This window comes from Spermophilus citellus, assembly GCF_964194105.1.
Source record: "Spermophilus citellus genome assembly, chromosome: 15".
NCBI classification, from domain to species: Eukaryota; Metazoa; Chordata; class Mammalia; order Rodentia; family Sciuridae; genus Spermophilus; species Spermophilus citellus.
The window spans coordinates 50,013,015-50,037,546 of NC_138195.1; the positions used below are offsets into that span (position 1 = coordinate 50,013,015).

The window sequence follows — 24,532 nt, forward strand, 5'->3', positions numbered from 1 at the left end:
GTTTACATTTTTAAGAAAATTAAAATCACTATCACATTCATGCTTCTCCAGAGACCCTGATGAGCATATGCAAGATGGATAATTTTGAAGTTGAGACACTTGCTGAGTTGTTGGAACAGAACAGCGGTGGTGGCATCTAGACACTGAGCATGCAAGTGACAGCAGAGCTCTGAGACATCATGATTGCATCTGATGGCTAGAAAAATCTTTGACCACCGTTTGTAGTGGCTGATACATTTTATTTCATTGCTGGTAATTTTCAAAGGCCTTTTTCTAACAGTCTATGTTAAGTGCATTTGTTGCTTTCCTTTTTGTTGTTATTTTAAAAATCATGTTAGCAAGTTTGTGTGTTTTGTCCTAGTAACTAAATCTGAAAAGCCAATAAATAGATTAAAATCTGGTCAAAAGTTGCCTCCTTGGTCATGGAATTTTTCTGGCTTTAAAAAAAAAATACTCAATGAGAAAAATGAGTGCCTCTGAGATTCTATTTTTGAAACTACTGCTCATTAGTGTTTACAAACTTTCAGGCTAAAAGCTCTGAGTCTTAGGGTGGGAAAGAAAGTTCACCAGCTGCACCTAAAGTTGAAATTACTTGCTCATGTGGTTTGGAAATATGAAATGAGAAGCAGAACAACACGTAGGAGTCCCCACTATTAGAACAACCAACAGAGCCATGTCTTGAGTGAATCTCAACTTCCACATCCCAGGCAGGCCCAACCTTCCCAGTATAATTGGCTGGCTAAATCTGATCTGGAAATCATAGAAAAGCTGGAAGAAGGTCTTCACTTTAGATATATGAACAGAGGGATGAGAAATACAGAAGGAAAACTAAAACTACAAAAATTTTACTTTCAATTGTGAAAATAAACAAGTTTCCATTTATTAAGAGCTGGTGTCAATGCAGATCCAAATACACACCCATCCAGGAGAGGAGCAGGTAGTTACCTGCCCTCTTTTGTCCTCTTTTCTGGATTTACTAAAATACATGTATACACTGTTGACCATTTTAAAATTGTTTTAATAATCTATTCCCTTTAATCATAATTAATGGTGGTAGTGACCATCATTCTCCTCAAAGAAAAAGAGAGAAAGAAGACAAATAGGCATCAAGGAGTCTGGCCACTCATTCATTTTGATTTTGCATTGTTTTGATATAGGGAAGATATCTGACAATGGGGAAAAAAAGAAAAAATATATTTTCTTTCTAATAAATAAAAATAATTTAAAATGCTAGAGGCTATACATGACTATTTTAGTATGTTCATTTATAAATGAAATCATTTTCTTTTCCAAAATACATGGAAGCAATATTCAAGGCAGACAAAGAGAAAGATCTGTCTACTTTATTTTCTTGCAATTCTTGCTTATCCTAACGTCTCCACCAGTGAGTCAGCATGTAGGAGGAAGAAAAGTCACATCACCATTTATGAAGTTTGTCAGGCTTTAAAAAAATAGTTCTGGTCTCCTGGGAGTCAACATTCATCTTCAACTTCTCTGATTGGAGGAATCAAGCTGCTTGTGGATTTATATTGGTTGATCTGGTTAGCCATGTGGGTACTCATGGGCTTGATTTGAATGTTTCTGGGATAGGCATTATCCGGTTCATCTGTAAACCATTTCTTTTCTGCTAAAGGGCAAAATGGATAGAGAACAAGAAGGAGAAATGAGAAGCTTAATTAGTCCTAGGGTAAAGCTTTTGGAAAGTTCATTGAAAAATGCAAAAGGTAATCAATAGAAGCTGCCAGTGAGTAATTGCTGAGAGAGAGAGTGCAGTGTAGGCAGGACCCCAAGACCTGAAACATACCTCTGCTTCCTGTAGCAAGTGAGGAACAAGATGTGCCACTGGGACTAGGAGGCACCATGGGTAGACCTCAGAGAATGAGGAGGGATTGGAAGATGAGCTCTGGAATGTTCTCTGGAGTTACTTTAGTGGCCTGGAAAACTTTGGCGGGGAGGAGATGCTGCATATATCAGATATCATGTACAGACATTGTGCCTGAGGAAAGATCTGTGCATCGTCTATTGGACGGAGCAGAGGGATATCATCCCTGCTGCAGAACAAATGATCTAGAATCTTCTGCAGCATTGCCTCTTCCCAGCCTTTTGCTTATAATAAGCCGACAGAAAGGCATATGCCAATTATACTCCTTCTGTTTCTTTTGCAGCCACCTTTGGGGTTTGCAAAAGAAACCCACAGAATTTGCTGGCCAATGAGAGTGAAAAACCAGAATAGCAACCAGTGTTTTAAACAATATTTTGAAATAGCTTTTGTTTCAAGAATGCGAACTCTGTATTGGTATAAAGTTATGAAAAGGGTTCCAAGTGGCACCATCTTAACCAACTCTAATAATCCAAGCCATCAACAAGGGAGCTGGATGAAGTCTTGGCATCTAATTTCTACCCTGAGCACAGGAGTGGAGACTGCTGAGTCAGGGTGTTGGGGGCTGGGGTGAAAGGAAAAGTGGCCTAGCATCCTCTTAGCAGAGCTGTGCAATTTTCACAAAACTCCACTCTCATCCCCACCTCTTTCTAGGATTGAAATATTCTGGGAAACTGGCCATGCAGATAGATAGGAAGGGACTGGTCAAATGGGACGTTCTAACATGGGGGAATCTTATGCTTCATTTTAGTGGCTTAGGGAAAGGAAAGTGAAAGGGAAAAAGCTTTCAGGCACACTCACTGCTTTGGAGACAATGGCCTCTCCCATTTCCTCCTCTGCCTATATAAAAATTCACAACTGCCTTCTCAGTGGTTCTGGACTAATATGTCAATAAAAATGGCTACTGGCTTGGCGTGTGTGTGTGTGTGTGTGTGTGTGTGTGTGTGTGTGTGTGTGGTGTGTGTGCTTGACTGATAGTTTACAAATTAAGCATCTACGATCAGCTCATGGCCACTCTGCTCACTTGTCCTTGGTCCACACTCTTGGTATTTCCAGTGTGCTGAGCCCTGGCGGCCATCTCTGGAGCTGGGGTGTGCCTGGGTAAAAGCCTCACTCCCCTTTGTTCAACAGCTCAGTTTACCCCTCAGGACACTTGCTACCTCTTGCATCGTTCTCCCCACACCCCCTCCTGCTCTGGCTCTCTCACCTATTATAATTAAGTTCACTTTGATTTGAACAGATTGGACGATAGGAATTCATAATGCTACATCCTCACAGTGAAGCTAACTGATTAAGTGCTTTAAATTATTCCCCCTGACAGAATGATAAAGTTACAATCTGTTCTGAGATGATCTACAGCTTGCCAGACTCCTACAGCTTCTTTCTACATTCATTTATCTTTTTGTCAAGCAGAGTTTTTTTTTTTCCTAAGCTTCAATTCCATAGATCTTTTAAAGTCATCAGCACATCTGAATTATTAATGAGGCTTTAGAGGCAAGACTCCTGATGGGCTGGTTAAAAAAGGTTGTATAGAAATCCAGGACTGTGTACACATCAAAATAATTTCAGCTCCATTTAAAAAACCATTTAGTTCAAGTGTGACATAGATGAACCATTATGCATTTGTGGAAACCAATTTTTTGTGATCTACGATTAAACTAACCTTTCAGAGAAGAGTAAAGTGTGATGGTTATCATGTTTTAAAAGCATTGCCAGGCCTCTGAAACAATTTCAAACTACGACTTTTTCAAACGGTTTATGTGTAAAGATGATGTTTGGAGTTGAGTCTGGTGTTTGTGCTCTGTTTTCCTGAGCCGCCGTTGGCTGTGGCTGTCCTGTTATGTGAAATGATTTTGTAAGGGGATTTAGTGCTAGGTTGGACATGCCAGGTCGGAAGAGTGAACTCTGCTGATGGAAACGAGGAGGTCTTTTGGGTGAAAGACCTAAGACAGCTGCAATTTGCTGAAATTTTTATAACTGCTGCAGAGAATAATTGTTCAGAATTTAGTCTTTACAGTTCAATTCAAAGATGGCATTTTGGCCTTTCACCGCAGAGAGAATATCAATTTCCTTCTGCTGTCTGCAAGAAAGAGAGCATTATTTCTCCATTTAAGCTTCTTCTCTCTTTCTTCTTAAATGTCTTGCCTAAAAATAAATAAATAAATAAAATTTAAACAAAGTAGCCCCCGTGTTTGACCCTGCGGCCTCAGCACAAACAAGGGGCGATGTGAAAGCCCCTCCCAGTCAAGAGGTGAATTTCTCTATGCCTGAGAAACAGCTATTTCATTGGGATGGTTCTAGGATATAAGAGAGAGAGAGAGAGAGAGAGAGAGAGAGAGAGAGAGAGAGAGAGAGAGAGTATTTTATATTTGTGGTTAGAATGGATGCTGGTGGCAAAGGTCCTTCATGAAGACATGCCTCCTCCCCCAGAAGAGCTTCAGAAGAACGTGTGTGGAAGTGGGTGCCAGCCACTCGGCTTCAGTGGACAGTGCATTGAGTATGACAGTGACAGTTTGGCTTATTGAATCTTGCCTTCCAAAGAAGAAACTCTACCTACAGAATTGTCCACATGGAAGAGGACTAAGATGAGGAGTTCAAGTAAGGCCTGACATGGTCAAGAATAAATCCAAATCCCTGACTTTTTCTCCACTCTCTGCCTTTTCCCATGTGCCAGGAAGATCCTTGAGTGCTTCCTTTCATCTCTGAGGGCAATTGACCTGGTTGTGAGGGCCACCTTATTGCCAGAAGAAAATAGTGCCATCTGTCTATAAGCTTCTTGAGGATGAGATGGACGATGTCATCACTCTCAGTTTGATGTGTGACCTGCCAGGAGCTCTCTCCCAGGTGGTTAATGGAGTTAGGGAGGGGATTGCATCTCCCAGTTATTGCCAAGTGGACTGGCATAACAAAAATGAAGTTGGCACAATAGCTGCTAAAATGTCAAGACCTTTGATGAAAAGATGCCTCAGAGGACACACGGTAATGGTCACCAACATGACCACTGGGAGAAGACACCTCTCCAGACTAGCTATTCCAGAAGCTGTCCACCATGAACACTCTATGAGGAGCTGGCAGGAAAAAGGTGTCAGGGAACAGGTGAAAGTCAAGTGGACCTGGCTCTCACACGAGCTAGCTGCATGGCTCTGAACAAGTTATTGTGTTGTTTATCTCAGCATCATTTCTGTGCTGCAGAACAGGGTAGAAGCTATAACCTTGCCAAAGTTATCATTAAGATCAATGGAACTGGTGTCCACAAAGCCCTCCCCACAGGCCCAGCTACATGGTAGGTGAATGTGAGATGCTAAGGCTGGGAACATTATCAAGAATGTCAGGGACATGTTATGACAGTGGCCAGCTTCACAGACTTTAGTGTCCTGCAGATTCTACACCTGTCCAGTGGAGAGTCTGGCAGCACCTCCATCTGGGATGAGGAGAAGAGTGAACATGTTAATATGCATGAAGTCTAGAGAAGAGTGCCTGGCCCCTGGCAACCACTGGGCATCAGCTTTTGCCATAAGGTTGTCACTAATGAGTACTGTCAGTGATGGAGGAGGAGATAAGGACGAGTTGTGTCTTTTGGATGCAATTACAAATGAAGCCTTCAGCAGATAATCTGGGGTAGAGAAATATGGTGTGCAAATTGGGGTGCTGGCCTGATGAATGTGGCTTGTGGCCACAGAGATGACACAGGAGGATTTGATGGGTAACCATTTGGAAGGTAAAGGAGAGGAAGGGGTAACCTGTGTTATGTGGGAGTGTTCAGGGCTGCAACCCTTCTGAGGTTTCTCTCTGTTTCTGAAATATTGACTTTCAGGTGACAGTCACCCTTCCCCACCAGAGAGCCATCTGTACCTCCTATCACTAGTGTCATCCCTGAGATCACAGGGTTTAAAATAAGGTCAGGGCTTCCTACAGCCGTACAACTGCATGTCCACCGAGAACCAGAGGAGTGGGCTATGGAGAGGAGGCTGAGCTGCTTGGGATAATACCAGCAGCAGAGAAAGACAAGCTGCACAGTGAACCTTCTGCTGGCTTTGTGGGTTGTCAGCGCTGTGGGATTTAGTCTTTTCACAGAACTATTCCCCAGGGAAGACTGAAGAAAGAGGGAGACAATGACACAGCAAAGGCATTTGGAATAATTGGCCCTCTCCTTGGTGCACCACAAGCTGGGGTTTACAGAGCAAAGACATGGAAGGAAAAGATTCCATCTGGATGGAGATAACGGTGGAGAACTATAAGGGCTAACAAGGCAATCCAACTTCAAGGGCAACGCTGTGCAGCTTCACAGTTCACACTGCTGACAGGCAGTCTGGTGCTCTTCCCCCGCCTACCTAACTGATGCCCCCCCCCCAAATCCACCCCCCCCCCACACACACACCTCTTTTCCTCTGCCTGGGCAGAACATGGCTATTTCACAGAGATGAAAAATTGTCTACCAAAAAGAGAGCATTTTCTGTTTATCTTATTTCTCTGCAATTGTCCATGATGACTCTATCTGTCTCTTTTAACTCACAGTCTAATTCTGCCATGCACTGAGCAGAGCCAACGGCCCCTTCCCAACTCTCCTCTCTGGTCCTTGGTCCGGTTGAAACCCTGAGGGCAGACCCTTCACTCTTTGCTCTCAGATGGCAGGGAATAATCCCTTTCACCTCTGATGGTTGCAACGAATATGCCATCTCTGCCTGGGTGACAGTCAACCAGTTAGTGACAGGTGCCCACAGCTACTTCTTTATCATGTTATGACAAAGCAGGGAGAGGCTGAAAGAAGCTGATGGAGAATTGATTTTTACCCTGTCTTGACTTCCACAGTCCCTGAAGTTTCTACACTCTCCCGTTTCTCCTTCAAGGAGCCTGTTGCTATAGGAACCTGGCAGGTTGATTTAATTGTCTCTATTGGGATGCAGACACCTTTAGGCTTTTCCCATGCTGAAGAAGAGCCAGTCAAAAGGTTTTTATGGTCATCTGGGATCTTGACAATGCTGCCAACAGGCACAGTCTGTCTTTCCATTCACTGAGCTTACAGGGTTGTTTCCTGTCTTGGAAGTCATACCCAGCTGGAGAAACTGACATGGGCAGAGAAGCATTGTGAAGCTCCTCCAGGCAATCCTTGTAATTTTTTTTAAAAAGATAAGCCAAGGGTACAGGGATAAGTTATAAAATAGTTAAAGGTATAAAAATCTTTAAGGTCAAATTATTTTCAAATACTTATTAAGCAGCTATTATAAGGTTCTGGGTCACAACATTAAATATTCAGAACAGAGTTTACAACTTCTCCCAGTTAGTGGTAGAAATTTATATGTATAAGAACACATTTGAACTGGTTTGGGGAAGGACCCTGTAGTAGTCTAAGGGATGTTGATGGCTCTATGGTTCTCAGGGTGCTGAGGCTGACAAAGGTTCCCTGTGTCTCCTATTCTACCAGCTTCCTTAACATTTTCCTCTTTCAAAGAGTTAGTAAATTGAATTGAATGGCTCACACATTATTTTTCTTTTAGAATTGGGCACATCATTGAGTTCCTAGATGTTGTTCTTTTATAATGCATGTAATTTCCCTGCTAAGAACTCTTTTCCTTTCTACTCTTAACTATTTGTTTATTTATTTTGGTGAGGAGGGGTGAGGAGACGTATGCCTCCTTCCTAAGTAAACAATGTTCTCCTGAGAGGAAGGGGAAGTTTGGGGACAAATGGAAAACAATGAAGGAGTCTTCACTCTAATAAACAAAGTATAACAGAGAAGTTTCAGCTAAAAAAAAAGAAGAAAAAGAGAAAAAGAAGTAGAAGAAAAAGCAATCATGATCCCCTTTCCAACATCAAATATGTTATTATCAATATATGGTCATTTTTCAAGTATCTAACAGTGGGAATTGTGTGTCCAAAGTCCAAGGAAAACCCCCAAATTCCATCTCAGGTCATAGTCTGTTCCCATTCCAGTAATATCAATATCAACTCATCAGAGCTGCTGAAGAATTATACATGGGATACATTTTGCATTTACTTCTATCTGCCCAATTTCTGGTTGGAATTTAACACACCCAAAAGGCAGGTGGCAGGAGACTTGGGTAGTAGCGAGAATGAGTCATCAGCCCCAGTTAATGGGGTATGGGCTCTCGAATTGACCATACAGCTGACCAGTTTTAACTGTCATCATATCTATCAAACATAAAAGAGAACAATGCTTTTGCCATTAATGACCCTCCTGGTTTAAATAAAAGGAGGAGAAAATATTAACAGAGAAGTAAGTTTGCCAAATGGAATAGCTGAGAATGTTTTACAGAAAAGTTTATCCACTGGCATCATCATTCAATTTGGTAGTTTTTGCCAAGATAAACACAGATATGTGAACAGACTGATGGGGGCTGGGTTAGGGTGGTGGTAATGGGGGGGAGTGGAGGGAGCTGGGTGTCTCAATGGGAAAATGCTTTTGAACTTGGAGCAAGGTACCAAGGTGGGCAGGGAGGCCACGTGCAGATTCGAAGGCAAGCCAGATGGAGAGAGGTCCCCCCAAATTACCCAACCCCAAACCCAGTAACACCAAGACAAACTCTAAGGAATCTAGCCATAGCAGCCGCACAGCCTCATTGCGCTGAGCAATTAAGAAGGTGAAGGAAGAAAGAGAAGGAGGGGGAAAAGAAGGAGAGGGGAAAGGGCTGGGGGGGAGGGGGTCAAAAGCAAAACAAAATAAATAAAACCACAAACAGAACAATATAAATAAAAATAAACAAACCAATAACAGAATAAAATTTGTAACTCCTTTTTTTTTTAATTTCACAAAAGTTTTCACAAGGACAACGTTATAGAAGAAAACCCCCAGCAGTGGCTAGGTCATGCAGAACCATTAATTGTCATACCTTGGCCCATTCTATTCATCCTTGTTGCACTTTAGAGAGAGAAGTAAGCTATGTGAGTTTTACAATGCTTTTAAACTGTCATATTTCCTGTTGAGCACTTTAACTGGCACATTCTTATAGTTATAAATGTTCTGAGGGTGTAACTTTATAACCTCCTTTGCAAAGAATGCATGAAGAGTTCTTCATGATCCCAAACTAGGGGATATGTATATATAGTTATATATATATGTGCATATATATATATATATACTTATATATATAACTATATATATATATATAGTTATATATAAACAGATAGTTATACGTAACATATAAATCAAAATGTATAGGGACAAAATCATTTGAAAAAAATTCTTCCACTCATAGTCCTTTTTAATATACATGTATACAGTTTTTCCCCATCCCATCGCTGGTTTAAATGCTGCTCTGCCCCTGTCTTTGGTGTGGGGAAGTAGAGGTTCTGGCTGAGCCTCACCATTTTGTCAGTAAAAGTGCTTGTCAATCCACACAGCAAGCAAATCTCCAAAACTATCATGCTGGAAGGGGCAGGGGATCCAAAATCTAAACCCCAAACATTCACCATAAAAACACCTTTTCAGAGATGGTACAGTTATGACATTTGTCTTCTCCTTTCTACCCCTATTCTAGTCAATGGATTTTTGTTTTTTTAAGTAAAAAGCTCAAATAGGTTTATACCAGCCAAGAGCCAGACCATCCATAGGAGAATTTGGTTGTGGTAGAGTTGGCCAATTTTTAAGAACAACTTCATTGCCTAGAGTGTGATGTGCAAGCCTAAAACATCTGACAATTTTATGTTGGAAGAAGGATATTTCTCTTCCTTTCCCCCATGCTTCCTGTTTTTTTAAAAAAAGAAAGAAAACAAACAAAAAATTATAACTGTACCAAAATGTGTTTGGCTCACTGTTGTACTTTTCTTATTCCCCATCTTGTAATGACAAGGAGCAGCTATTATTGTCACCTACCTGCCTAAGTGAATTGGCTGTTAATGAACTGGAGGATGAGGAATTTCTCCCTACCATCTTTATGTTTGGGGATAGCCAACATCATGCAGCTATGCCAACAATGTTAGTTGGCCACTGGCTTTTGTCTTTGTTGAGGCCAAGGTGGCTTGATCCTTCTGCATCTTAATTTATTTAGCATGTCATTTCCGACAAAAACATTCTCTGCTGCTGGGTTTTTCTCCCTCTCACTCCACTATCACCCCAGCCCTCGCTCCTACCTGGCATTGGGGTTCTTGCTAACCAAACAAAGGGGAGTAAAAAGGTCCCCTGAGAATGCATGGAAAAATACTTGCTCTTTCCTGAGCATTATTTATTCTGTACATAAGGTAAGTAATTCACCTTTTAAAAGATGTAAAAGTCCCAGGAAGGCAGTTTTTAATGACTTACATCTGATATTTATGATACATATGGCTTTTCATCCCAAATGTCAAAAGTGAAAGAAAAAAATAGCTATTCATATGGCAGCATAAGGAGACAGAATAACAATTTAATATGCAATCAAACCTCTTTTCACTTAAATGACTAGAATTTGATACATCCACAAGTGGAATACTACTCCTTTCCTCTGTATTAACATTAGAAATGTTCATATGAACTCCCAAAGGAAGCTTCTAGCTCTGGGACAAAAGGCCTTGGTGAGTAACTCAAAAAACCTCCAATGCTTTCTTGCAACAAGCAGCTGCTTAATAATCATCTACACAAACCATGACAGCTTTTCAGATGCTTCCCAATACTTCAGCCCAGAGAGTGGAAACAATCGATACATTTTCATTGCTTTTTGGTTGCTTGCTTCAAATAAACATGTGCTAACTTATTGTGTGTGTACAAAAAAAAAAAAAAAAAAAAAAAAGAATGAGCGAACAAAAGGAAAACAAAAAATCAAAACCCAAAGCACCCTGATAACCCTGATAAATCAGAATAAACTTTTCTTGTATATGAAATAAACTTGCTTTGCCTAACTGACTTTGATCACAAGTGCTCCTTTCTAATCTGTGAACTCATTCCTGCAGTGAGCTATTTATGTCTGGAGCATGCCTTTGGGTTATTTTTCCCCTAGAATCATAAATAACTTTTGGTCCGTCTGCTTATTTGCTGTTGTGCTCAAGGGTTTTATGGTGGTGAAATAAAAATGACAACCACATGCACACTATCATACATATGCAAATATGTGTAAAAAAAGGGAGGGGGAGGACTACAGGGGAAAACAGGGAAAGTTACTTTGTTGGAAACACCAACTGGGGAAATGAGTGGTAGATACAGTTTCACACATGGTGGCGGTGGATACACATATCAAAGCCGCTCTTCCTGCACGTACTTCTGTTTGTCCCGGGACTCCCTGGACTTGGGCCGGTTCTGCCGGTTTGCTGTGGATGGGATGGAGTGAACAGAGGAGCTCTTCTTGCTGGAGGACTGCGATGAGTGGGAGGAATGGGACAGGCTGGCCCGGGACTGGCCGGCGTTGTGGTCAAACTGCATTAAGCAGAAGATCAGGTCCGTCGGCACAAGCTCGAACTCATACGGGGGGTTGGTGATGACATACCTGGACAGGGAAAGCAGAGATATCACAGCCTGAGGGTGATCTGGTGGAGAAGTCCAGACCCTTTGAGCCCAAAAGCACTGCCTGCTGCTCAAGTTGACCAGAGGATCTAAGAGCTGTACTTGCAGTTGATCTAATACCTTCAAATCTGCTTCCAAGTTCAAAAAAAATTGTTCTCTGTTTAACTTATCAGAGGTGGCCATATCCACAAGCCCAGGCAGACACCAAATTAGAACAGGTAATGGAAGAACAAAACTGTGCTTGTTATGGCCAGAAGAGGTCAAGTTTCACTTCTAATCATGAGTAACCCAAATGCAGCAGAGGTCACAGACTGCACTGCAACTTTCTTTCTAGAATTTCCTGACAATCTCAGGCATACTTCCCAGGAGCTTGCGCTAACATTGCCTAGGGTCTCCTTAGACCATTCTCATCTTTGAAAAATCAACTTGGTGGGATTTTTACTGCGAATATAAAAGGCCTTCCTGCCTGTCTGTCAACTCTGTTTCATTGCTCTCCTCCATCAGACTTCTCCAGTCCACATCAGAATGACTGCAATAATCATTATGGTTCCTCTAGAGCAGCCATCTCAGACTGTGGTTCCCAGGCCAGGCAGGTCAGCACCACCTGGAAACCACTGCAAAATGCAAATTCTTAAGCAACCCCACCCAGATCTCCTGAATCAGAGAGTGGGGCCCAGCAATTTGTTCTTAATAAGCTCTGTGGGTGATTCTCAGGCTCCCTAAACTTTAGGAACCCACTTTTCTACCCCAGTTGTCAACTCTGGCTCTATGCTATAATTCCTGGGCATTCACTATATAAATATATATATTAAAGTTTGAATGCATTTATGTTTTCCCTGGAGTCAGGAGTCAGAGTAGTTTTTATTTTTATTTTATTTTTTTATAAGTTTTTTTTAAAGAGAGAGAGAGAGAGAGAGAGAGAGAGAGAGAAATTTTTTTTAATATTTATTTTTTTTTTAGTTTTCGGCGGACACAACATCTTTGCTTGTATGTGGTGCTGAGGATCGAACCCGGGCTGTACGCATGCCAGGCAAGCGCCGCGCTACCACTTGAACCACATCCTCAGCCCCTCAGAGTAGTTTTTAAAAGCTCTCTGGGTGATTCTAAAATACAGGGTTGTGAAACAACTCCACAGCATTGTTTCTTGGGGTGTATTATGCAAACTCATTGATTTGGTTAATTCTAGGATGCACTCCTAGTTTTTGCCAGCTATGTTTATTTTAATGCATATAACTAGCACACCTAAACTGTTGTGTTTTTTTGCTTAAGATAATGTTATACACTCTTCTTCAAATTAAATATATGAAAATGTAAAAGAGAGTCAATTAAAAATATATGAAACAAACATAGAGGATTCTAAGATACAGCCAAGAATATTTCTTAAACATTGGCAATGTGAAGTATCTCTATATTAGCTACCAACAGAGTTGATTCCATTAGCTTGAGTTTGAGGGAGATGCCCCTGTTCTGATTTTTGTGACTGGATGACAGCTATTTTAAAAAATGTGAGTTCTTTCCACAATGTCTTCACATCCACTATTAAGTAAAGAAAAATGTTTCCCATAACTTCCAAACTAAGTGTCAGATTTTACGTGGGAAGGGTATTTTGCCTGTGGAGAGTATGTATGCATCCTTTGCCTACATGTTAGGGGACAGGGGAGAAGAGGGCACCTGTGTGTCTGTATCAGGTGGGCCAGCAGAGTGGGAGGACACTCACCTCTTCGTGCACTGACTAGGGGTGCTGAGGTGGGCATCTCTGAGCCGGTAAATTCCAAAACAAAGCATATTATATGTTTTCAGAGCTTTGCAGAACAGATCGCCATAACAACCACCATCCTGGGAGAACAGAGAGAAAAATCATTTTTATGTGCTTGGAAGTTAAGGTCCACAGGGGAAAGAGTCTTTCCATAAAAGCTTGTTTTGTTGTCCCATGAAGCATAGGGTCTGTGCCAAGGGACTTTGGCTGAAGAAGTCACACAGTTGACTGCCTACAGCTGAAAAGGGTAATTTTATGATCAGATAATAGTGGGTATTTCTTCTGGAGTCCTTCCCCTTTTTCCATCTGTAGCAATGGAGCTCTAAAGAGATTATGCCTCTACCTTGAGGGTGTAAAGCTGAAGGTCTCCGATGTATGTTCAACTGAGAAGAAACCAGCTCTGCAAAACAGTGATTACGTTTTGCCTCCAGTTCAGCCGTGGCAACTGTGATTGGACCCCATGTTGTCAAAACTGCCCAAGTGATAATGGAAATCACAGCGAGGGGAAAAGACCCCAACAGGTCCAATGGTGAGAGACTCTTTCAGGTAAGGACTGTGTGAAAAGCACAATTTGCAGAGCTCAGAGATGGCAAGGGGGAAGAGAATGTGTTTCCCCAGGAGCTGGGGGTCTGCAGGCAGAATAACTGGAATTCACAGTTCTATCAGTTCACAACCACCTTCACATGGTCTGGAGCCTGACTCGGAAAGTGAGAGCAAATGCATTCACTTGGAAACGCTGGCTTCATGCAGCCAGGTGGCTCCAGGTGGGCTTTACAGGAAGGACACTGCAGAATGGCTTCACTTGGCAGAAAGGGACTGTATTTATCCTTCTTATCTCTGGAATTTCCATAGGGACATCATATTAGAGAATAAAAGTGGGGCCCAATCTTACCATTGTTTACAGTCTCCATCCTATTTGAATGTATCAGTAAATAAATGAGAAGTAACAAGCCACTAGTTATGGAAGTGCCCTTTCAAAACAAAAACAAAAACAAAAAACAAACAGTCTAACTGAAGTCCCAGACCCTTACAAACTAAAATATGGTACAAGTACTACACATTGATATTTTAGAAAAAAACTAAAAATGCTTTTCTTGATTCCTTTTCCACTGTTCGACTTTCTGGGCAACACTACTGATTATGCAACAGGTTATAGTTTCCTAAGACTCCTGGCTCCAACCACTCCATGGGGGTGGGTTAGGAATGAGGTGGGGACAGAGTGCACACTCCTGCCAAAGTGCACAGTGCCAGCTGGTACCTAGCACCCAAAGACAAGTGCTGGTCCCGTCAGTCACAGGGAAGGCAGGGCAGAGGGTGACAGATGCAGTCTAAGGAAGTATAAGACCTAGGTTTGAATCAGAAGCATTTAGGATCCACTTGAAACACTGTTTGGCCAGGAGTCTGGATGCATGAGTGCCTTGAAAACCGCCTGAGGCTCATCAAAAACTCTGATCTTGAGGTCTGGAGCGAGGCATCCCTATGTGCTATTAACAGAGTCAGGGTTCAGTAGCCCTGACTATGCCAGGATCCTGTAGTAAGGTTTCCCAGCCATGGCAGCAGACTGGCATCAACTTGGGTAACAATATCGCTAAGGAAAATACTAAAGTATGAGAAAGCCCAGTGGATTCTGAAGCCAGGGTGCCTTGGTGCAAATTCCTAACAGGGCCAGTTCTCAGGCTCTCTGGGGCCTCCTCAGTTGCTTAGAGGGTGTGGAAATAGAACCTATATCAAAGGGTGGTCATGAGTATCAAAATGAATGACTACATATAAGGACCAGTGCTTGATACACAGTAAACCGTAGGTCAACTCTTTAGTTATTTATGGTAGAGAAGACAAAGTCAGATGTCTGGTTTGTCACTGTTTGACACCAAATTCATTCAGAAAAAGCTTTCCCCAAACACTGTGCTCAGGTGTCTTCTGGGCTGTGAGCTCACCCCTAAATCTGCAAACGGCCCATCCAGCAGAGCCAACTGGGCCACACGACAGCGGTCCCTATTGGCCAGCGTCTGGGGGGTGCTATAGCCCCCTCGAAGTGCATTCTCCTCAGCAATCAGAGCCTCGAGCTCTGGCGTGGCCCCTCCAGTCACCAGGGTCCGTATCAGGGTGAGGATATTGTCATTGAAGTACGTCTGTGGAGAGAGGAGAGGGGAACATCTTCAAGCAAACATCCTAAAGTCACAATAGCCGACATCCAAATCACAACTTCTCTTGGTATCTCCTGTTTAAAGTTCTGACCTGTCTCTTCAGATAATTTTATGTGGGAAGTGAAAAGAGAACAGCCTCCAATTATTCCAGTCTTTTTTTCCTCCTGCTTGGCTCCACCATGAGACACTGACTTTAAAAAACCAATTCAGAGGACTTCTATTAAAGGGCTAACGTCTGGATAATTGGTGTTTACCATAATTGGTGTTGGTAGGGATGCAGCATCGCCTGGTCTCTGCAATCTATGTGTCTGCTCGGGGACTCTGGACGTGTGTAATTAAATGCAGCCTGCCTGAGCTCTACATGAGGCAGGACTGCCTCCGGGGGCCTGTCCCCCATGTGCCGGAAGGGAGGCTGCCTCCCCCCAGAACGGCAAAGCTTCTTTTTGTGTAGGAAGGAGATGCCAAGAGAATCATTAATGCCACATACTCAACAATTTATCCTATGCTTTGATAACAGTCTAACCCAGAAGTCTCCACCAATAAATAAGCCAGATAAATTTATGATGCGTTGAGTATTCTGGTGTGTGTACTTAGGTTTTTGTTTTTAAAATAACCTCAGTAGTCTGAAGCAAACGAGCTTATTAAAGAAGTTTCCCTCTAAGTGTACATTTGTCTCACATCTGAAATATAACAGGTCTGTTGGGAAGAGAACAATGGGAGTTTTAAAAAATTAATAGGATGTCAAATAAGAGAGCTTAAAAAGACATTTGTCACCCAGCCTAATTTGAGAAAAATCTCAGTTAAAGGTGTGCATTCCATTTTTACTGTGAAAGAGGAAATAAAGCAGGCTAAATAAAATCAAAGCAAGTCTTGCCTGTGGCTTTTGAGGATCTATGTAGCTTTGGGAGCAGGTTAGGGAAGACAGATGTATTTCTACTTGACCAGATTCTGGGAGAGTTTCCCTGGCAGAGTGTGGTGGGGAAGAAACTAGGTAAGGACAAGTCCCCATTCCCTCTGAGCCATGCCTGGTCCTATGTCTCAGGGGAGGTGGCCTAATCATTTTGGGTTCCCTTGTTCTCATCCACAAAATAAGAAGGATCATTAAGATCAAGTTTATATGCAGAGAATTCCATCAGGATTTCTGAGTTAAGATGATAGTTGCTAGTGGGGTTAGATTCATTTTCCTCATTGAAACACTCACAAAAATGCCCAGAGTGGCACAAAATCCCAACTGCAAAGGGAACTAGCAAAGTTATACACAACTCGCTAGTCCCTAAAGAGAATTTATATTCCCAGTTCAGATGTCCCCAAGGGGTGGACCAGCAGAACAAGGGTACCTAAAGTAGGAAATGCACCTGGAGTGGTTAAGGGACCTGGAGCGAGGCCATGTTTAATGTTGACTTCACCTCTCAGAAGTTGGTGGTCCTTGAAAAGTTATTTAACAATTTTGGGCCTCAGTATCATGATCTGTAAAATGGAATAATTGAGGGGGCTATGAGGACTCTATCACTAAATGCACCCAAGGCACTGAGAACAGGGCTTGGTGCACAGGAAGTACTGGTGGATGCTCTGAGCCTGGTATCAGAGACGCAGGGCCTTTACTGATGAGAGGAAAAGTTAACCTCATTCACAACCTCCTCTGGATCTCTCAGACTTTTCTGTTTTTGTTTTTGTTACAGGGGCTTCATGGGGGGTGAGGGCTAAGGTCATTTCTTGCCACCCTTGAACCTGTACTTGCAGTCTGCCTCCACTCTCAGGCTCCCTCTAGACTCAGGAACTGAACAGCAGTGGTCCCTGAGGATGGAGTCCTGAGAGGAGACAGCAGCAGGAGGGGCAGCCAGGGCAGCACTCTGGTGGGGGCTGGTTAGGGACACATATGTGAACATTCCCCAAAGCTTCTAGGGAAAATCCTCTTGCCGACAGTCAGATAACCCATCATTAGAAACAGGAGACCAGTCCTCAGCCCTGTGCCCCACATTAAATTAGGGAAAGTTGGACACAGAACTTTGACAAGGGCCTTTATACTACAATTACCATTCTAGATCAAGACCCAGGGCAGCATTCCAACAAGAAGTAAGGAGGACGGCAGAACACTCAAAACCTTGAATACTGAACAATTGGCCTGTTCTGGCTAAAAAATAGAGGGAAATAAATGAGCCCAAATAAATATTTTTCAAAAGAGAACCATAGTGTTCAAGATATGAAGAAAAAGCATCATTTAGACTGGTGAATTACTTACTAGAATAAATAAAAGAGAATTTTAAAAAGCATTTATTTAAAAATAAAAATTTAAAAACTTGAATATAAAGCACATATAACAAGAAACAAAAGATAAAATGATGAGAAAGCTGACTTCATATGTATTATCCACTTCTTTTTTGTAAAAGATGGTAAAATTAAATTGGATAAAAGAAACACTTGGAAGAATTAAATTCAATACCCTTTCATAATAAACACTCTCAACAAACTAGAAAGACAACCTCATGAAGGGCATGTATGAAAAATTCACATGTACTTAATAAAGAAAGACTCTATGCTTTCCCCTTAAGATGAGAAACAAGACAAAAATCTGATCTCATAATTTCTAGTCAACATTGTCCGAGAGGTTATATTTAGGGCTAGAAAAAAATAAAAAGTATTCATTTTGGAAAAGAAGAAGTAAAATCATCTCTATTCATAAACAACCTGATATCATACACAGAAAGTCTTCAGGTATCCACTAAAAATTATTATAAGTAAGAAAAGAGTTGAATAAGATTGCAGGATATAAAACCAGCATAAAGTAGCTCAGTAGCAGAGCATTTGCCTAGCATGTGTGAGGCACTGGGTTCGATCCTCAACACCACATAAAAAAAACTAAATAAAGGCATGCTGTCCTTCTACAACTATAAAAAAGATTTTTAAAAAATCAATTGTATTTCTATACATTAGCAATAAACAATATGAGAATGAAATTAAGAGAAAACAATTTCATTAGAGTAGCATCAAAAATAATACAACATGTAGGAATAAATTTATCTAAATGGTACAAAACTGGTATACTGAAGGGATAAAATATTAGTGAAAGAAACTAAAGAATATCTAATAAGTGGAAAAGCCTTCCATGTTCATGGATTGACATGATATTATTAAGATAGCAATAATCCCCAAACAATGTACAAAACCAATGTAATCCCTGTCAAAATCCCAGAGAACAGTTTTTGCAGAAATGAAAAATCTGATTCTAAAATTCTATGGAGTTTCAAGAGATGTAAAATATCCAAAGAAATCTTATAAAACATAAAAACAACAACTAGCAAAGTTGGAGGCCTCACATGTCCTGACTTCAAAATATACCATAAAACTTCAATAAGTAAGACAGTAGGATTCTGGCATAAGGACAAAACACAAACCAATGGAATAAAATTGAGAGTCAAAAAGTAAACTCATACCACTATGGTGAGATGATTTTCATTGAGAATGCCAAGATCCTTCAATAGAGAAAGAACATAGACTCTTAAACAAATGGTATTGCAACAACTGAGTATCCACATGGAGAAGAGAAAAGCTATATTTCCCACCATATGCAAAAAGTAACTTCAAATGGATCAAAAACCTAGATGTAAAAAAAAATATAAAACTATAATTTTTTATAGGAAAACAGGAGGAAACCTTTATGAACTCTGACTTGGCAACAGTTTCTTAGATATATCTGACACCAAAAATATAAGCTACAGAAGAAAAATAGATAAATTGACTTCAAAAATATTTTAAATATGCCCTTTGAAGGACACTATATACAAAGTGAGAAGACAATGTAAGAATGAGAGAACATTTTTGATAAAGATCCAAAATGCAACACTAAAAATCTTCTTACAACAAAACAACAAAGGACAATCAAATTGTAGAAATGGGCAAAGACTTGAATAAACTTTTCTCCAAAAAAAAAAAAAGAGATAAAAAAGATACTCAGCAAGCACGAAGAGTGGCTCAACATTACTAGTTATCAAATGCAAACTGAAATAAAAATGAGATATTAATTTACACTAGGACGGCTGTAATAAAAAAGACACATAATAGCAAGAATTGGTGAAGATGCAGAGAAATTCGAACACTCATACACTGCTGTTGGGAATGTATAATGGTACAGCCACATTGGACAACACCCTGGGAATTCGACTTGTGGTTAAACATTGAGTCACCATATAACCCAGAAACTCCACTTGTATGTATACACCCAAGAGAAATGAAAATATATATGCCCACACAAAACATTTCTACAGGGATGTTCATAGAAGCATTATTTATGATGCCTAAAACATGGAAACAAACAAAAAAAATGTTCATCAGGCTAATGAGTGCAAAAGTAAAATGTGTTATTTCCATACAATGAATGAAATTCTGCCATAAAAAGATTTGAAGTACTAATATATGCTACAATATAGATGGCCCTTGAAAACATTATACTAAGTAAGATTCCATTTATCTAAAATATCCAATAGAGGACAATCTATAAAGATAGGTAATTGATAAGTGGTTGATTAGGGATGGGTAGAATAGAGTAGTATGAGGAAAGAAGGAAAGATTTTCTTTCAAATAAAACACTTACACCAGATGAATATTTGAATCTAAAGTATTAAACGAAGAACAAAAGTGACCCAACACAATGCTGTAAGAAAAAACAGTAAAAAAATTGGGCTAGCCTGAGGCTCTTCAAGGAAATAGAAAAAGAATGTCAACTGAGTTTGAAAGGATAACTTTATTTCAAGAATTCTACATGCAGTTAAATTGCCAATAATTTATAAAGGAAACAGAAATATTTTTGAATCTTTGAGTACTTAAGCATTTATTGACTTTATTTAAAAAAATGCTTAGAAACAAACAAACAAATAAAAAAACAAAAGCTTCCTTGGAAATATTTAAAAGTTTTAATTTTAAAAATGAGCTAAATTGGCTTTAAAATAATGGTTAAATAAGTTAAAATATGAGATTTTAAAAGTCTGTTACATTATTAAAACAACAAATAGAAAGATTAAAATTAATCCTTGAAAGAAAAAATATATGACAATAATTGCCTATTAGTATAGTATTATTCAAATTATATTTTAAGTCAGAAAAATAAGAGAAAAGGGATAAAAATGAAAATAAAGGCATAAAAGGTGATTTTTTTTTGTACAGGTAGAAATCAAGAACCACTGATTTTTCCAGATAAAAATACTTAGAAAATATAGTTTTGAGTATATTTTTAGAAGGGCTGATAACCACTAACTAGAGCTAAAAAAAAAAAATGAAAAGTTTATACTTCAGTGAAAGAAATAAGCATACAAAATATAATCCATACACTAAACAATGGCTAATAAAAGAAACAATTGTTATAGAAGATGTAAAAAGCATAATCATACTGCAAGATATAGACAGCATTACATGTAAGATAACTAAATATAAATGAGCTAAATAATTTAGTTAAATGGTAATGACTCATATCTATTAAAAATCAAAATCAAACTCTTATATTTTTAAAAGGGACAAACAGAAAATATACTATATTTCAAGGGAAAAATTTTTAAATACTATTGTTAGTTGACTTTGTATTGCTAACAGCTAACATTTACAATAAAGCTATAATATTTTGTAGACAGTAGAAGCAAAACTAAATATCCAACACTTCATTTTTTTCAAGTATCCTAAATATTAAGTAAGTTAAGACAAAAATCATGCTTTAAATAGAGAGTATTTAAAATTTAAGTTATAATTGAAAAAAAAACAGCTAAAAATGTCATGGATTCAGGCCGAAACTATAGAGACAGATTTAGAGCCTTAAATGTTATCATAATGAAATGCAACAGAATAAATAAAACTAAGTATTAAAATAATTGTTATTATTATTTTTCCCTAAAAAGAAGGATGAAATATTAAAGCATCACTCTATAAAATAGTAAGAAGATATTTGGTGAATTGATAAATTGAAGAAATAATTCTTTGAAAAAATAAAATAAAACCAACTACAAGTATAACTGGAAAAAAATTCATCCAGATAAAATTAGAAGTCAGAAGGAGAATGTAGTGTCAATATGTAAGAAAATTAATACTACTATCCTGCAAGTTCTCTTTAATACCACAGTTGTTAGACATGAATAAGAAGAATAGCTTTTGTTTTAAAGTATAAACCAAAGTAATAATTATCCACAAAGAAACAAGGTTATTAGAAAAAACAAGTTTGTGTTTTAGAACATATAAACTAGTCTATAACATATAAATGTGATGTTATAGTAAAATTCTAAACTTTGACATATGTCTAATTTATATGTCTAATTATAGATTCAAAACAAACTATTAAAAAAAACCCTGATACACAATTATATCAAATTTCCTTTAGAAAGAGCCTTATGATCCCAGGTATTATAGTAATTTTTGAAGATTTCCTAACTAAGCACCATAGATAATATTAAAAATTAAATGTTCAAACAACCAGGATGGATTTACAGTAGCCTGATAATTAGAGGAATGGGTAAATCTAGCCCTTGGGCCAAATCAGCCACTACTACCTGCACTTCTTTAAATAAAGTTTTATTGGGAACCAAACACACTTATTTGTTCACATTTGTGTGTGTGTGTGTGTGTGTGTGTGTGTGTGTGTTGTCTCTGGCTGCTTTGTTGTTGTAACAGCAGAGTGGAGTAGTTGTGGTTGAGACTACATGGTTCCCAAGAGCTTAAAATATTTACCATCTAGTCATGTATAGAAAAGGTGAGCTGATCCATTCCTTAATATGACAAGGAAAGCACCACACACCACAGGGAAAAGATGTTTGTTCAACAAGTTATTTAATGGAAACTATCTGGAAAAAAAAATTTCAGTAATATCATAATGATCAAATAAATAGTGATGCACTCACCTGATTTATACTATATAAACAACTAATATTATGTTTTCAGAGAATGATGACATGGTAACAATTATGAACTGTTAAAACATTAAGAAAAAGTAGGATACAAAAACTCCACAATTCAAAATTCATGTTGAAAATTTATACATGAGCTGACATTTATACTTATATAAAAATAACTGTAAGTATTAGTCAAAAAACCCTCCTCACTAGTTAACTCTTGATGACAGAATTTTGATGGACTTTTTCCTATAATGTTATTTTGTATGTTTTCTACTGTGAAATTATATTTATTTTGAATTTCTAAATAACAAAAGCAAGGATTGTAAAGCAGAGTAAAAAACGAAGCCATAAACAACTTCATGAAACTACAGCTAAATGTTTAATGTGAGACTATTTGGTAGTTCTCTTCTTCAGCAAGTACTCTTACCAATAAAAACTATAGAAGAATTCCCACAAAATATTTACATAATTACATACCAACTGAAAATGAATATACTTAAAAACTATCAAACACAAATAAAGGGACTTCTAGGGAACATGACAATCAGTAGCTCCCAGAGTGCATGAGATGGCATTTACACTCTGTGATGGGTATATGAGTACAGTTGTTTCTGGGACATAACCAGGCAATAATAAAAATGTTTTTAATTAAAATGTTTTTGAATGTTCATATTTAAAAACCCAGTAATTTTACCTCCATGTAAGAAGTTATCACTAGTTCAAAGATATGTGTATGACATTCCTTATCCTATGGTGCTATAGTTTGAATATGAAATGTTTCCCACGGGCCCATGTATTAAAGGCTTGGTTCCCACTTTGGTGCTATTGTGAGTTGGTGGAACCTTAAAGAGGTGTGGCCTAGTGGGAGGTCTTTAGGCCACTGGCAGCATGCCCTAGAAAGGGGTAGTGGGACCATGATGTCTTCTCTCTCTCTGGTTTCCTGGCCACAAGGTGAGAAGTTTTGCTTCACCACCCACTGCCACCACAGAAGAATGTGCTGCTTCAACACAGGCCCTAAGCAACAGGGCCCACCAAACACTAAAACCTCCCAAACTATGAGCCAAAGTAAAACTTTTTTCTTATAAGTTGATTATTTCAGGTATTTGTTACAGTGACATAAAGCTAAATAAGATATAGCGCCTCACATGTGCCAGGCAAGCACTCTGCCACTGAGCCACAACCCCAGCTATTTTTAAGCTTATTATTATTTTAAAAATGTTTTAATTTGTTTTAATTAGTTATACATGACAGTAGAATGCATTTATACACTTTGATATATCATACATAGATGAGATATAATTTCTCATTTTTCTCAGTGTACAAGTTGTAGAATCATATGGGTTATGTAGTCACATATATACATACAGTAATAATGTCTGCTTCATTCTACTATCTTTCCTATCCCCATATCCCTTTCCCTCCCCTACCATCACTTCCCTCTACCTAATCTAAGGTAATGCTATTCTTCCCTAGTGCCCCTCACCTTATTTTTATACTAAATCCAACACTATGGTAATAGTTAGATTCTGGTTCATCCATAAAGTAAAGTTTCATGAAGGCCCATGGAGGCTTTGAAAATCATGACACCTAAGCATATGACATAATAAAATGTCTAGACAGCACATTAACTGAAGAGGAAAGAAAAAACCAAGATATAAAACTGAAAGAATCCATCTTTATCCATCCATCTGGAAGAAAATATACCAATATATTAGCCATGTTTTATTGCTGGTGGTGGGAATATGGGTCATTTACATTTTCTTCTTTATATGTTTTTATGCTTTCCAAATTTTCTATAAGGAACCTGAGTACCCTTTTTAATGAAATCACAGTCCATGCTTTTAAAACAAAGAACATTGGAAATTCTTCATTGAAATAAGTCTCACAAAGGGGAAGGAAGGGGTCACAGGAAGGGAAAGACAGTAGAATGAATGGGACATAACTTTCCTATGTTCATTTACGAATACACAAACAGTGTAACTCCACATCATGGAGTGGAGTACAACCACAAGAATGGCAAGCTATACTCCATGTATGTCCATGTATGTATAATATGTCAAAATACACTCTACTGTCATGTATATCTAAAAACAACAAAAAGAAAAAAGTCTCAAGGTCTACATGGAAGGGTATTGTTTTGTCAAATTTATAGGGTTTGATGCTTCCCTTTCTGTGTTGAAATGAGTTATACTGAGACAGCACCATCAGTCACTAACAGTTATTGAGCACCTACTAATCCCTAGACCTTGACTTGTTCGAAATAGTGTACAATTCAAATAGTGCTTCGCTTTCAAAATCTCCCATCAACAGGTGCCATTGGGAAGTTGATCACAGGCTCTCATTGATGCCTGTGTAACTCCAGGACAGCTCACAACTCAGCCCAATTTTCTGCCCTCTGAACTTGCACTGCATTTCAGGTGACTTTCCTTCATTTTTTTCATGCAGCTATCAAGGCGCAAA

The 24,532-nt window shown here is 39.0% G+C and overlaps 1 protein-coding gene across 7 annotated transcripts in view; it reads right to left on the bottom strand.

Annotated features, from left to right (window-relative positions):
- Positions 1 to 1,114: 1,114 nt before the first annotated feature.
- The window catches only part of KCNMA1 (potassium calcium-activated channel subfamily M alpha 1), a 705,800-nt gene continuing 682,382 nt past the window's right edge, over positions 1,115 to 24,532 (bottom strand). For 4 of the 7 annotated variants that reach the window (XM_081267518.1, XM_081267517.1, XM_081267516.1 and 1 more), the window contains 4 exons: positions 14,997 to 15,191; positions 13,024 to 13,142; positions 11,065 to 11,289; positions 1,115 to 1,627 (listed from right to left, as the gene is read on the bottom strand). In XM_081267518.1, coding sequence (XP_081123644.1) covers positions 1,603 to 1,627; positions 11,065 to 11,289; positions 13,024 to 13,142; positions 14,997 to 15,191 — 564 coding nt within the window. In that variant the 3' untranslated portion in view covers positions 1,115 to 1,602. Of the gene's footprint in view, positions 1,628 to 8,727; positions 8,757 to 11,064; positions 11,290 to 13,023; positions 13,143 to 14,996; positions 15,192 to 24,532 lie in introns of all 7 variants that reach the window. The other 3 variants (XM_081267514.1, XM_081267513.1, XM_081267515.1) reach the window with 2 other exon arrangements.